This window comes from Aristolochia californica, unplaced genomic scaffold (assembly GCF_029961685.1).
Source record: "Aristolochia californica isolate CCGP_79_NKW_82.1479 unplaced genomic scaffold, dmAriCali1.0.hap1 SCAF_8, whole genome shotgun sequence".
NCBI lineage: Eukaryota > Viridiplantae > Streptophyta > Magnoliopsida > Piperales > Aristolochiaceae > Aristolochia > Aristolochia californica.
In genome coordinates this window covers 1214475-1226323 of record NW_027182279.1, presented here as the reverse complement: position 1 = coordinate 1226323, position 11849 = coordinate 1214475, and the positions used below count along the sequence as shown (strand labels likewise).

The window sequence follows — 11849 nt, the reverse complement described above, 5'->3', positions numbered from 1 at the left end:
TCAAACACGATTTCTCCTTCCATTAATCACAGCAACCCTACTCTCAGACCTTATCGGACCATGCTAAGGGTATTTCAATCACTCGGCTTTGCGGTCTTTCCATGCAAATGGAAGACCCGCTCGCTGCATTTCTTTCCACAATTGATACCAATCTCGAATCCGGCAAATTATCCAGCTGAATTTTCCCCTCCAGCAGTTTCTCTTCAACCAAGTAATTGTTTTAGAGGGTTAAAGATGTCCGCGGGACGGTCTGAGTCCAACCCGGATGCAGATGTAGCGTCTTCTTCTTCTTATAATTCTTCATCAGCAGTGCTGGCGTCGACGGTAGATTTCTACTGCAATGAATTTGGTTGCTTTAACTTTTGCCCGTCTTTTGCTGTCTGGTTGTTTGCTCAAATCGTTATTTTCCAGACGTTTTTTTCTTTCCCATTCTGCTTGTTTGTTGTAATATGAGAACGAATTCCATGGTGCGCCCACGGCCTCGTATTGTAAAGACAAGATTTTTTAGCAGATCAATAGGAGGCAGTGGGAGCTCTATATTCTCTAAACGACTTCACTGTTAGTAGCCCTGCTACCTTTTTGGTTTTCACCATTATAGCTCGTCATGGAAGTTGAGTCACTTCGTGCAGAATAATTTTGCTCCCATAGTCTTCTCTGATTTTCATTGTGAGGGTATTGGATACAAAATATATTATTTGATGCTTCTGCAAGAGCGGGAGCACTACAGACAAGGATTTGTGGGGCAATAAACAAGGGAGGACAGAGCGGTTGCCTGCTTACCCGCCCCTTGAAACCCCTATAACCATATATCATTATGACTCGAGTATTCTATAGATTTTGAAAAATGTCCTGTCAGGAAACATGGATGGGATGGGATCAGGTTTTGCATAACCTCTCCCGAACACAGACACTGTCATACCTATGTATGATTCTGATATATCTTCTGCTCTATTTGTTGCTATAATGTCATGGTCCTTAAAATAAAAAGTATGGATCAGAATTATTATCTCGATTCTGTAGTTGATAGTGGATATGATTTTCATATACTATTTGTGCGCACTTATATTGCTGTGACATTAATTTTTATGTACATGGTGGGCTTGTAGTTTTTCTTTCACAGATTTGTTTGCTTGTATTACTAATATTGTATTAATAGTTGATCAATTTGATATATTGCTTCACAAACTAGTTAATTCTATGCTTTCCTAAATCTCCTAGTTTTTCTCTATGGTTTTATAGTTTACTACGATACTATAGCAAAAACAACTTTCTTTGGAGTTCGCTATGTGATCTAGTTGCTTCCATTTTTTGTGGATAATTTTTTCTTGTATAAAATTCAACTGAATGTCAGAACTACGTGAGAAAAAGGGCTCCATTGTGATCCATAAAAATGCAGACTTCTACTGTCAAAGCCTAACCAATTCTGACAGGAAGGGGCAATAAAGTGGATTTTGCTATTTTCTTCTGGATCTTTTATCTTTTTGAGTTGTAACTGTTGCTCTCCTTTGTTTTAGGCACATAAGTCTAAAGTCAACTTCTGCCAATCTTGTGGGGGACCTACTAAGCATGTTATGCCAGAGGGAGAGGAGAAGATGAGAGCAGTTTGCAGTCTTTGCGGGAAAATTTACTATGAAAACCCAAAAATGGTAGGTGTTTAATTAGTATATGAAATTCATCTTTCTGCTGCTCTCTTAAAACATCTGAATTTCTTTATGATGTTATCGGTTACTTACATGGTGTTGGTCCCATTTTTCATGCTCTATTGTTGAGCTATCTCACCACTGCTGCTCATGGTTTTTGGTCCAATATCCTTCAAACTAATTTTTCTGAAGTGAGAGAAAAGAGAATTCATTAAGAAGGAGATCCTTGGAGGAGAATGACAAGAAGGGGAAACAAAATCCAAAGGAAAAACAAAAAAATACAGAAAGTCAATGGGGAAGGGAGAACCTGACATCGAAGTTTTGCCAGGTGATTTCCTCTCTAGCCAATCCATCAGCAGTGACATTGGTTCACCTAGGTGTATGAGGCCAAGTAATCCTAAGGGTACATCAAATATCCTCTAACTCACTAATGTACTTCAGGGTGGGAGGACATAAATGTTGTTTATGTACATTTTTTGCTAAAATATGAGATGACTAATATCCTCTAACTCAGTAATGTACTTTAAAAATCTTTCTGGCGGGCTCTTGCTTCTATTAGCCTAGCTGATGACTACCAAACAATCCCCTTCAGCAATGGGCAGGGAGGAGTGGCTTGCATAGAGCCTGAGGCCCCCTAAAGGAGAGCCCTCCCCTCCACCACTGTCACATGTCACCTTGGCTAAAAGGAGCAGATTAAACAAGGAGGATGCCACCCTTAGTTCCTGATGACAAATCCCCCCCCCCCCCCCCCACACACACCCATGTGGCCACTGAGGTAAAGGCTTAATCCACCTACTTTATTACCTGTTTTATTCTTTAGGTAGTATCTCCTTGTCTATTTTTTTGCCTTGTTAACATATACAATTTGTCAGTTCCTGGAAGACTCGCAGCCTTGCAGTGAGGTATTGTTAGAGAAACCTGATGACATGTGTTGAATTCATAAACTGTTTCAGTGAGATTAACGTTGCCTAATTTGTGACACCTAAAGCAATCTAGCTTTAAACAATTCAGGTGACAAAATCAGGTTACTGTCATGACACACTACAAGGGATGCTGGATATGCACCACATGAGATAGGCTACTGGATGTAACTTTATCTTCAATGTAAGAGGCAATATGACAAAACAAGGGAACTATAAAATGAACTCAAGAAGAGCACTACCAGAGGAGAAAGTAAGAGAGAGAGACATGAGATGTTTTGAATGTATGTGACCTAATATGACACCAGTAAGGCATTGTTTATTATAGAGAAAGTGTATGCATCAGTGGAAGTTGTGAAAAAGAGAATTGGAGTAGGTGGACACAGCAAAAGGAGTTGTCAAATGCTAGGTCTAAATGGAGGAAAAAGATTCATATCGTTGACGCGGGCATAGTTAGGACACAGCTTTGAGCTAACGATGATGAATTTTATAATCTATGATGGATTGTTATTGTTGAAGCTATTGTTGAGTTTTACTGAATACATTGAGGTTGGAATCTACCTTGAGCTATTTGTATCAAAATAATTTTTTTATAATTTACCATTGCTTTTGTTGATTACAATTTCTATTACAGAAGCATGGTAGTTTAAGAAAGATTGAACTTTGCATTACAGACTGGTGATGCTCTTTCAAGTGTGGTCTACATGTTTTTCTCTTTTATTCTCAAGGGACATTTGGACTTGCTGACTTTTACTCTTTCTCCAGGTTGTTGGTTGCCTTGTTGAACATAACAATAAGGTCCTCCTCTGCAAACGCAGGATTCAACCATCTTATGGGTTGTGGTATGATTTGTCATTGTCCCCTCTGTTAATTTGTTATTTCGTTGGAAGGGGCATATTTAAACATTCCTGTTAGATTGATGATTGTATTGGTTGCTGAATTATTTTTTAGTAATGGATGAATTTTTATAGGACCCTGCCTGCTGGCTACCAGGAAATTGGGGAGTCAGCTGCAGAAGGGGCAACCAGGGAAACCTTTGAAGAAGCCTGTGCAGAAGTGGAGGTGGTGTCACCATTTGCACAGCTAGATATTCCACGTATTGGTCAAGTGAGGAAAAAAATGTGCTCTTTAACTATTTTTCCCCTTTCTGCCTATCTGTGTTGAGAAAATGATGAAATTTTATTTAATGATAAAAAGAAGGCTTAGATCAGTCATGTGACTGATTCCTTTCTGCACCTTAATTTAATTAACTCTGTTAGTTGGTCTTAACTAGTGATCCTTAGCTTGGTAAAGAACAATGTTTGCATCCGGGTGAGAGCTGTGTAAAGAATCTTCTCAAGTGTTGAAATAGTAGCTTCGTTACCCAAGCTTCATCATTCAAAAGAAGGGAGACCAAAGAATAACACATGAAAAAATGCTGGTTGGCTGACGTGGAGATTAGCACCTGGGACTATGCAATAGGTCTTTTGAATCGAGAGAAGGTAAACTCACAAGAGAACTGCTGGAATAGTCATGCTTTATGGCACATGGTGTTGGAATGCAAATGAGCAACATCTACAGAAAATGAGTGAAGGAGATGAGAATGTAGCATTGGAGGTGTAGCAAAGCTAGAAAGAGTTGAAGATGTATGTATAAAGGAACAGGCTGAGTGGCACCTATAGACAAGCAAATCGAGTTCTCTGAAATGGCTTGGGTATGTCTGATAGGGTATTGGAAGTGTAAAACTGAAGAAGACAGGAGGCATGGATGGCAGCAGAGGAATGGACTTGAGGAAGGCCAACCTTGCATTGGACTAGCAAATTACAAAGCAGAATGGAGGAGGAATTATGTAACTGACTTCAACATGCCCGAGACAAGGCTTTGATGATGTTGATGATGCATGGAGTCATCTAAATTTATTTAAAATTTTTGGAGTTTTTTCTGAATTTGGACTTACCACAGATCCTCATTTTCTTTTGGATGTCATATGCAGTACAGAGTTACATAATCTTTCGAGCAAAACTAAAGAAGCCCCAATTTTCACCTGGGCCTGAGTCCCTCGAGTGTGCACTGTTTTCTTTGGATGAAATACCATTTGATTCTCTGGCGTTTTCTTCAATATATGTTACATTAAAGATGGTATGTTGTTGCCCAAACAAGGCTTTCATGTAAATTGACCATGGTAGCTTATCAGTTCCGTTTCTATTAAGAGGTTGCTGTTGTTTTGAACTGTCTTATTTTTCATCCTGTGGTAAACACAGGTTAAATAGTTCACTGGATTATCTAAACGGATATTGTGTCTCCTAGAGTGTCCCCCATGTTCCTCATAAACTTTTCCTTTCTTCTTTTGTTGCAGTACATTGAAGATGTGAAGGCTGGAGTTTTTAAGTTTCACTACTGCACCATAAATAAGAGGTAAGATGCAGGGTAGCCACTGACTAAAGTTCTTCTGTAAAAGAAATGACCCATCTTTATTTTTGAAACTGAGCCTGTGCATTCTAGAGCATGTGCTGGAGAAATGCGTTCCCTCACCAAATGCCATGCATCTAGCCTAAGCATTTAGAAGTGATGCAATAGGTTTCAGGCAAATACAAGATGGATTTTGCACCTTGCAGCTGGTGACCTTTTTCTTTTGTTATCTGCCCATCCCCACAATTCTAGTATTAAATTGTCTCAATGAACAGATCTAAGTTCCATATGGGCATTCGATTATGTAATGTGCCCAGTTTAAGGGGACATCGCCATAGGATACAATAGTTTTACTTGAAATATCGGAAGGGCCTTGTAGGTGGTGTAAATTCCCTAAAGGACCTCAAAATCATTAATAAAGGGTAATTATGATCATTACATCAGAAGTAGTATAACGTTGTCTGGAGAACTTAACCTTCATAATTTTAGGTGCTGTTGACAGTCTCAAATTTAATTATATGATGCAGAAAACAGAGCTCTTGAGACTAAAGTCTAATGGCTGTCTGAGTAGGGACTAGTTGGAGCTTTTGTCATCAATCTGTGATTTACTACAGAATACTATCTTTACCACTGTAATGGTCATTCTGCTATGATTCTGAGATCTTCTGAATATTTAATTTCTTTTGAGTTTTTTTTCCCGGAGCTTGTTATCTTTTTGGTTATCAAAACTAGATCAATTACTTCAGTGACATTAGATCACAGAAAAAATATCTTTCCAGCAAAAGTGGTCAACTAGTTAAAAGTACATAACAGCTCTATTTCATGCTGAGAGATTTATACAATGGCCTTGTTTTTGTTTTTGCAGACTGGGCTCGAGTCCATCCGATCCCCGCGGATTTGTTCTGGATTATCATTTGCATTCTTAACCCATGGTGGACATTCTTTTGTCGTCTGATAGCACAGACTGACCTATTACTGTAGTGGGAGCCTCAGTGTAAAATGATACTCCTTTTTTACACTCAGCTGCAAATGCTGGGTAGGCTTTCATTGCATTTGGCAACAGAGGCAATCTCACAGAACCGGTTCTTCATGTTTCCTCAATTTAATATGTGCAGGATGATGTAGTTTGAGTTCTTGTAAAGAATATTGTCTCTACTTGTTCGGACAAAAGTAGAGATCATGAAGTGAATGTTGAAGGGTCTTTGTTTTGCTTCTCTTTGTTTGCCTTCCCTTTCTTTTTCTTTGGTAGTGCAGATAACTGAAACTCACATGCTCCTCCCAACATTCTCTTGAAATATTGGAAAAAAATTAATAGGAGGACAATTTTATGTTCAATACCCAAGTACTACTGATACCAGTGGCTACGTTTCTTTAAAGAAAATTAAAGTGATATGAAATCACATAATCTTATCCTCATATCCTAGTTCATACAATTATACTTTTCATCTACAGACACTAACACCAAAAAGCATGTCATAGATCACCATAGAACAACTTTCACAACTGTGAAGCTTTTCCATGAATGAACTCAAACCAGAGTATCCTAATCATGCATTTGGTGATCAAAATGATAGAACAAGATGTCTTTCAAATCCGAAGCTTAAAGGTTGAGAGATAATTCATCCCATTTCCTCCTCCAATGCTGCTCTTTCAGATAAGGCAACCTTGGCTTTTAGTCTTTCAGGCACAAAATCTGCAACAGCCAACAGAACAAGCAAGAACACTAGGATCTGAATTGTCATAAACGTTATCTTTTAGCTCCAAGCAAAAAGTTTATGGGGGGGAAACCTACCTGAAAGGAACTCGTACCTCTTCTGCTTGGAAACAACTGATGCTAAAACAATCAGAATGAAATAGAGAAACTTAGTGGGACTTGTCAAGTAGCTACTCTCACTCTATCAACTACAGATACACAAGAATGTGAAGGATGAATTATTTTCTAGCCAGGGCAACATAACAATGAAAAATTGTAGAAGTCACGTTCTGAAGCATCTTTACAATTGTATAACTATTTTTTTTTACTATTACTAGTCACAATTCACATTTACTCATATTGATAAACTTATTTTTCTATTGTTATACATTCACATGATCTAATGTTTTCACATCAAAAGTAAAAAACCCAGTACGAGTGTAATCAATGAATTCAAGTGTCACTGGTGCTGGAAGTCTCCTGTGTGTATGACATTTTAGTGGCCTTTCTCATATTTTCATATTTGAGGAAATAAGGAAATGAAAACAAGAAAGAAACAGTATAGGAAGTACATAGATGTGCCTTTGAGAAAAAAAGTTTATAGATGTAAATAGAACCAACTTAAAACAATCCCCATAAGCATGTCCTGCTGTAATCAGGCTGCAGATGTCCAGTAAACTCTGACAATTCCTAGCCCCCCAATTTCAGTTTTGCATTTTTTTTCTGAAACAAGCAAGAAGAGAATACCTATATGTATGTACATATATACATACATTAAATATATATATATATATATATATATATATAGAGAGAGAGAGAGAGAGAGAGAGAGAGAGAGAAAGAGAGAGCTTTTCTTTTTTTGAAAGGTAGCTCTATGGAATCATCAACAAGGTATAGCAATCATTCAGATGATGATGGTCATGGTAGCCGACAGGGTGGTAGCACCTAGACATGAACAGGAGGTCTTGGCCAACACTTTGGCTGAAACGAGAGAGACATCATGACCCAAAAGAAAAAGAGGGGAAAACCATGTTTTTGTTCGAATGGGCCCTAAAAACTTATTTGACACCAGCAGCATCACTTTCTGCTTTTCAATTTTTTTTTTTTTACTTTTATAATGGCTTTGTAATTGTAAATATAAGATTTGATTTTCAAGTCCATTTCATAAGGTTGGTATCTAGAATAGATGATTGCTTTAATTTTAGAGAAGACTGGACTCAAGTTGACAGCAACGACTCTTTTCTTCTAAAGTATTGACACTATTGCCACTTAATCTGCAGTATAGTAATTGACTATCAGTTTTCTCATTAGAAAGTGAGAAAATAAAGGAAAAACTTGAAATTAACGTCAACCATGGCACATTGGAAAGGAAAAAAACAGAGAATAAGAATGAACAAAATTATAGATAAATCTAATAACTAAATTAAATTTTTTGTGCACCTAACTTATATAGACTTCTGTAGTACATACTCTGTTTCTACTTAATACTTTGCCTTGTTATATTTACTTTATTTACAAATCAGAACCATATAGCATGGCTCTACCTTCTTTGGTCGTTCATAAAATGTGCAGTTGAAAATGGTGGAAAAACCTTCTTCTTCTCAATGAGTAATTATCTGAATTTCTAATTAATTGCTACTTCAACCAATGATATAAATCATCATCATAACTAAGCATCCATATAACAAAAGCTGCTATTAGAAGACATGCCATTCAACAGAAATCTTATTTATCATATAACATTTCTAAAGATTCCTTAGGATATGATGTTAAATTCTTCCAATTGATGCATCAACTGATATTTTCCATTTGTGCCCAAGGTCTCACACTAGAAAACCCCCATCTGACCATTGAGCCAAAGACCCCAAGTCATACATTAACTGAGATTTACTTGCCACCTAATAGAAAGAGTTCAATTTTTTAGGTTGTAAAGGCCAAACTGGCACAGTCCAAGTCTTCCAATCTTTGGATCAGTGTCACTACAAGAAAGCGCAAGCTGATTGACAAAAAATGTTTGGGAAGGAGGATATCGCTAGGACAAAATTTACCACTGAAATTACAGAGTTGTGCACGTTTATTAACTTCATAAGAACAGCTTCCTCACCAGAAGCTCTACTTCACGCAACCTCAACGATGAAAAAAATATGGGTTTATCAACTCAAACAGAATAGATCAAGTATGTTAAAATTACACCGGTTCGTGGTGTAACAAAATGTCAGATTCATGCTAATCTTTGATCATAAGGAAGATAAGGAGAAGGGAAGACAAAAAAAAAAAAAAGAGAATATGTACAGAATAGGAAGGGTTCATATGATGAACATCTTGGTAAAATATCTACTCATAATTTTTTATCACTTTTTTTTCTGAAAAGGCCTACCACATTTATTTATGAGAAAATAAGCTCTTAACCTAGCTTAGGATCTGATGAACTCATCATAATCAAAATCCTGTCCTTTGAAACCAACCACGACAGCAAAAATGACCAAGCAGCATCAATTTTCCTCATTCACTGAGCAATAATTCCCAACTACCATTACTACTTTTTCTAGTGGAACAAAGACATCTGGAAGCTAGTCTTGGCAAACAATTTGCCACTACTTATTGCATGGACACTAGTATCAGCTGAACTATACATTCAAAATTTACTCTTTCAAACTTCACGGAAATAAAACTTTGTTATACATATATCATGAGGAAAAAAAATTCAGCTATCTTCTACAAATTTGCAAGAGATGTAAACTAACTCAATTTCTTTTTATACAAACATATAAAGGTTGAAAGCAAATCAGCTCTAGTTGTTCTACAGAGATCTCGAGATGATCTCCAGGTGCTCGGAAACACCTTACCAAAACAAAATTAATTTTTTTAAAAATGAAACTGATTGTTTTGCTATAAGCCATCCCCAGCGAATTTCAGTTAGCTTTCAACTAGACAAAAAGATGGAATAAAAGAAAATAATACTTCATAAAAAAGACAAAATTAGTACTCTACATTAAGAAAAAAACACCACTTCTGAGTGAGTCTTCAATGCAGCCAATAAACTCATAAACAGAAACATTTTGCATGAGAAACATTCAACCCAACAAGAAATAGTGGAAGGGCCCGAACATGAAAGAGAATAGGTATTACTCACACAAATTTTTGTAAGAAATACCAGACTTTTTGTGAGGCCGAGGTTCCTCTTCATAGGCATCCTGGACTAGTTGTTGAAGAAACATAGCCTGCAACACAACCAAATAAACGAAACCCATTTCAGTTTCCAACAGTATGAACAGATACAAAAAAATACATCCAACATTGGGTATAAAAATGTTGATAATCGAAAGCCTACAGTTGTTGCCGAGATGAGGAACAGCGACTCTCGGTTCGTACGCAAGTCGGCTTGAGTCTTCATGAGTCGTCTGACCCGAGGCATGGAGAAGCATTCAAGGCACTCCTCAGAGGTTTTCCCTTGGGAAGCAGAACGGTGGTTGATGATGGTGTTTGTAGTGGTGGAAAGGCTACCGTTGCTGTGGTCCTTAGCTGTAATGTTTTCGTCGTACTCTTCTTCTTCTTCGTGCTCTGAAGAAGATTTTACCTCAACAACCTCCGCTTTCGTTTTCCTTTTCTTCATTCTTCCCTCTTCGCCTGCCTGCTCGTCTCGTCTCGCCCTCCCTCTGTCTCCGAAGTTCGAAACCGAGTCAGAAAATATGGTGGAAATCGATTTTGTCCACACCCAATTAAGTAATTTGGGTACTCGATTCCATTTGTGCAGGCTGATTAGTCAGTTAGACGTACCAGTCTCCACAAATCCCATTTCATTAGTCACTTTTAAGCATAGGTGCAATATATGAGAGATTTCTTATAGTAATGTTTCGTTCTTCTTCTTATGTTAAGAATTGTTGGAATATTTCTTTGATGATAAAATTTGTCACTGTTATGGTTTATATCATCATTTTATAGAGTCATGCTCTCTTTCTTTATGTCATTTAAAAAAAAAATTATGAATAAGTAAGAGTTCCCAAATTGGGTTAAATGGGGAACTTTGAATCAATTTTTGTGTGACTAGAATTTTCCTTCACCCCATATGTCGGAAATGGAGAGAGAGAGAAAAAAAACTTGATGCTAATATAGAGCAGAGATTGGTTTTTCCATCTGCGCCCTAAAATCGAACTGTTGAGCCTACTTGCATGGTATATTTTAAAAGTCGTATATAAGTTTAACAAGGAAAAAATTATTGGTTTTATTGTTAAATGTTAATTTAATTGATATATATGGATTATTACGCAGAGATAGGTATTTCCATCTGTGCCCTAAAACCGAACTGTTGAGCCTACTTGCATAGTGTATTTTAAAAGTCGTATATAAGTTTAACAAGGAAAAAATTATTGGTTTTATTGTTAAATGTTAATTTAATTGATATATATGGATTATTCCCATCAATTATTATTAGTTTTATATTTATTTTTATATATTATATTCATTACCAGCCAAATTAAAACAAAAAGTATCCATTATCACTAAAACTGTCACTAGGTGGGAAAGGAGTTGGTTTCTAAACTTGATACAGGCTTTCATGGCAAAGGGTTTTAGGTGGGATTTATGGTAATTATATGACACATTCAATGTTTCTATCATAGCTTTAACTTTTCTATTGATTATCCCTTACAATTTATTGATTAACTCGTTTTAATCAATTTTTAAATGAAGGCTAATTGTCTAATAATTATTCTTGTACAATTACATACCCTAGAACTTACAAGGTCCATGGAGATTATTGATAGTTGGCCTGATCTAGTAAATTTCATATTAGGGTGTCTTTAAGGTGTTTTATGTTGGATTAATTTTGTAACTCCCTAATTAATACTCTTTTAACCTCCCTCTCATTCCTAATTGAATTCTTATTCTCAATGATAACATTAATAGATCAATTAATACTAATTAATACCCTTTTTAGCCTCCCTCCCATTGCAAATGGAACTTTTATTCTTAATGCCCAAAAAATTCCAAACAATTAAGGTTGTTTAATACCCTTTTAAGCTCCCTCTCATTGCAAATGGAACTTTTCTTCATTATGATCAAAATATTTAGAACAATTGAAAAGCCACCACTAAAGCTACAAAAGCACTAATCACTAAATCAATAAAGCCATGTTCTCACTAATTGTGTCAAGTAAACATTTTAACCCCATATTAACTTCAGTAAATAATGAGTTAGATGGGAAAATTT

General features: G+C 36.5%; 2 protein-coding genes across 3 annotated transcripts; one reads left to right on the top strand and one right to left on the bottom strand.

Moving 5' to 3' along the window:
* Positions 1-5: 5 nt before the first annotated feature.
* LOC137938953 (nudix hydrolase 23, chloroplastic-like) lies at positions 6-6141 on the top strand. The gene is made up of 7 exons (XM_068784080.1): positions 6-324; positions 1515-1646; positions 3326-3402; positions 3532-3667; positions 4538-4678; positions 4896-4954; positions 5814-6141. Exons 1-7 carry the CDS (start codon positions 61-63, stop codon positions 5872-5874), a joined length of 870 nt encoding a protein of 289 aa, XP_068640181.1. The 5' UTR covers positions 6-60; the 3' UTR covers positions 5875-6141.
* A 150-nt stretch (positions 6142-6291) lies between these two features.
* LOC137939490 (DNA polymerase II subunit B3-1-like) lies at positions 6292-10437 on the bottom strand. Of its 2 annotated transcripts, none has more exons than XM_068784771.1 (4): positions 9973-10437; positions 9775-9862; positions 6741-6782; positions 6292-6641 (listed from the first exon to the last, which is right to left on the bottom strand). In XM_068784771.1, exons 1-4 carry the CDS (start codon positions 10252-10254, stop codon positions 6568-6570), a joined length of 486 nt encoding a protein of 161 aa, XP_068640872.1. In that variant the 5' UTR covers positions 10255-10437; the 3' UTR covers positions 6292-6567. The 2 variants fall into 2 exon arrangements, with proteins under 2 accessions (XP_068640872.1, XP_068640873.1); XM_068784772.1 differs by having other exon boundaries at positions 9796-9862.
* Positions 10438-11849: the final 1412 nt, after the last annotated feature.

Bases quoted from the DNA above. Each gene is read 5' to 3' on its own strand.
- LOC137938953 (XM_068784080.1), top strand. From the start codon at position 61: ATGCTAAGGGTATTTCAATCACTCGGCTTTGCGGTCTTTCCATGCAAA. The intron at 3,403-3,531 runs GTATGATTTGTC...GAATTTTTATAG, and splicing joins CAACCATCTTATGGGTTGTG to GACCCTGCCTGCTGGCTACC. The intron at 4,679-4,895 runs GTATGTTGTTGC...CTTTTGTTGCAG, and splicing joins TATATGTTACATTAAAGATG to TACATTGAAGATGTGAAGGC.
- LOC137939490 (XM_068784771.1), bottom strand. From the start codon at position 10,254: ATGAAGAAAAGGAAAACGAAAGCGGAGGTTGTTGAGGTAAAATCTTCT. The intron at 9,863-9,972 runs GTAGGCTTTCGA...GTTGTGTTGCAG, and splicing joins TCCTCATCTCGGCAACAACT to GCTATGTTTCTTCAACAACT. The intron at 6,642-6,740 runs GTAGGTTTCCCC...TGGCTGTTGCAG, and splicing joins GAGGTACGAGTTCCTTTCAG to ATTTTGTGCCTGAAAGACTA.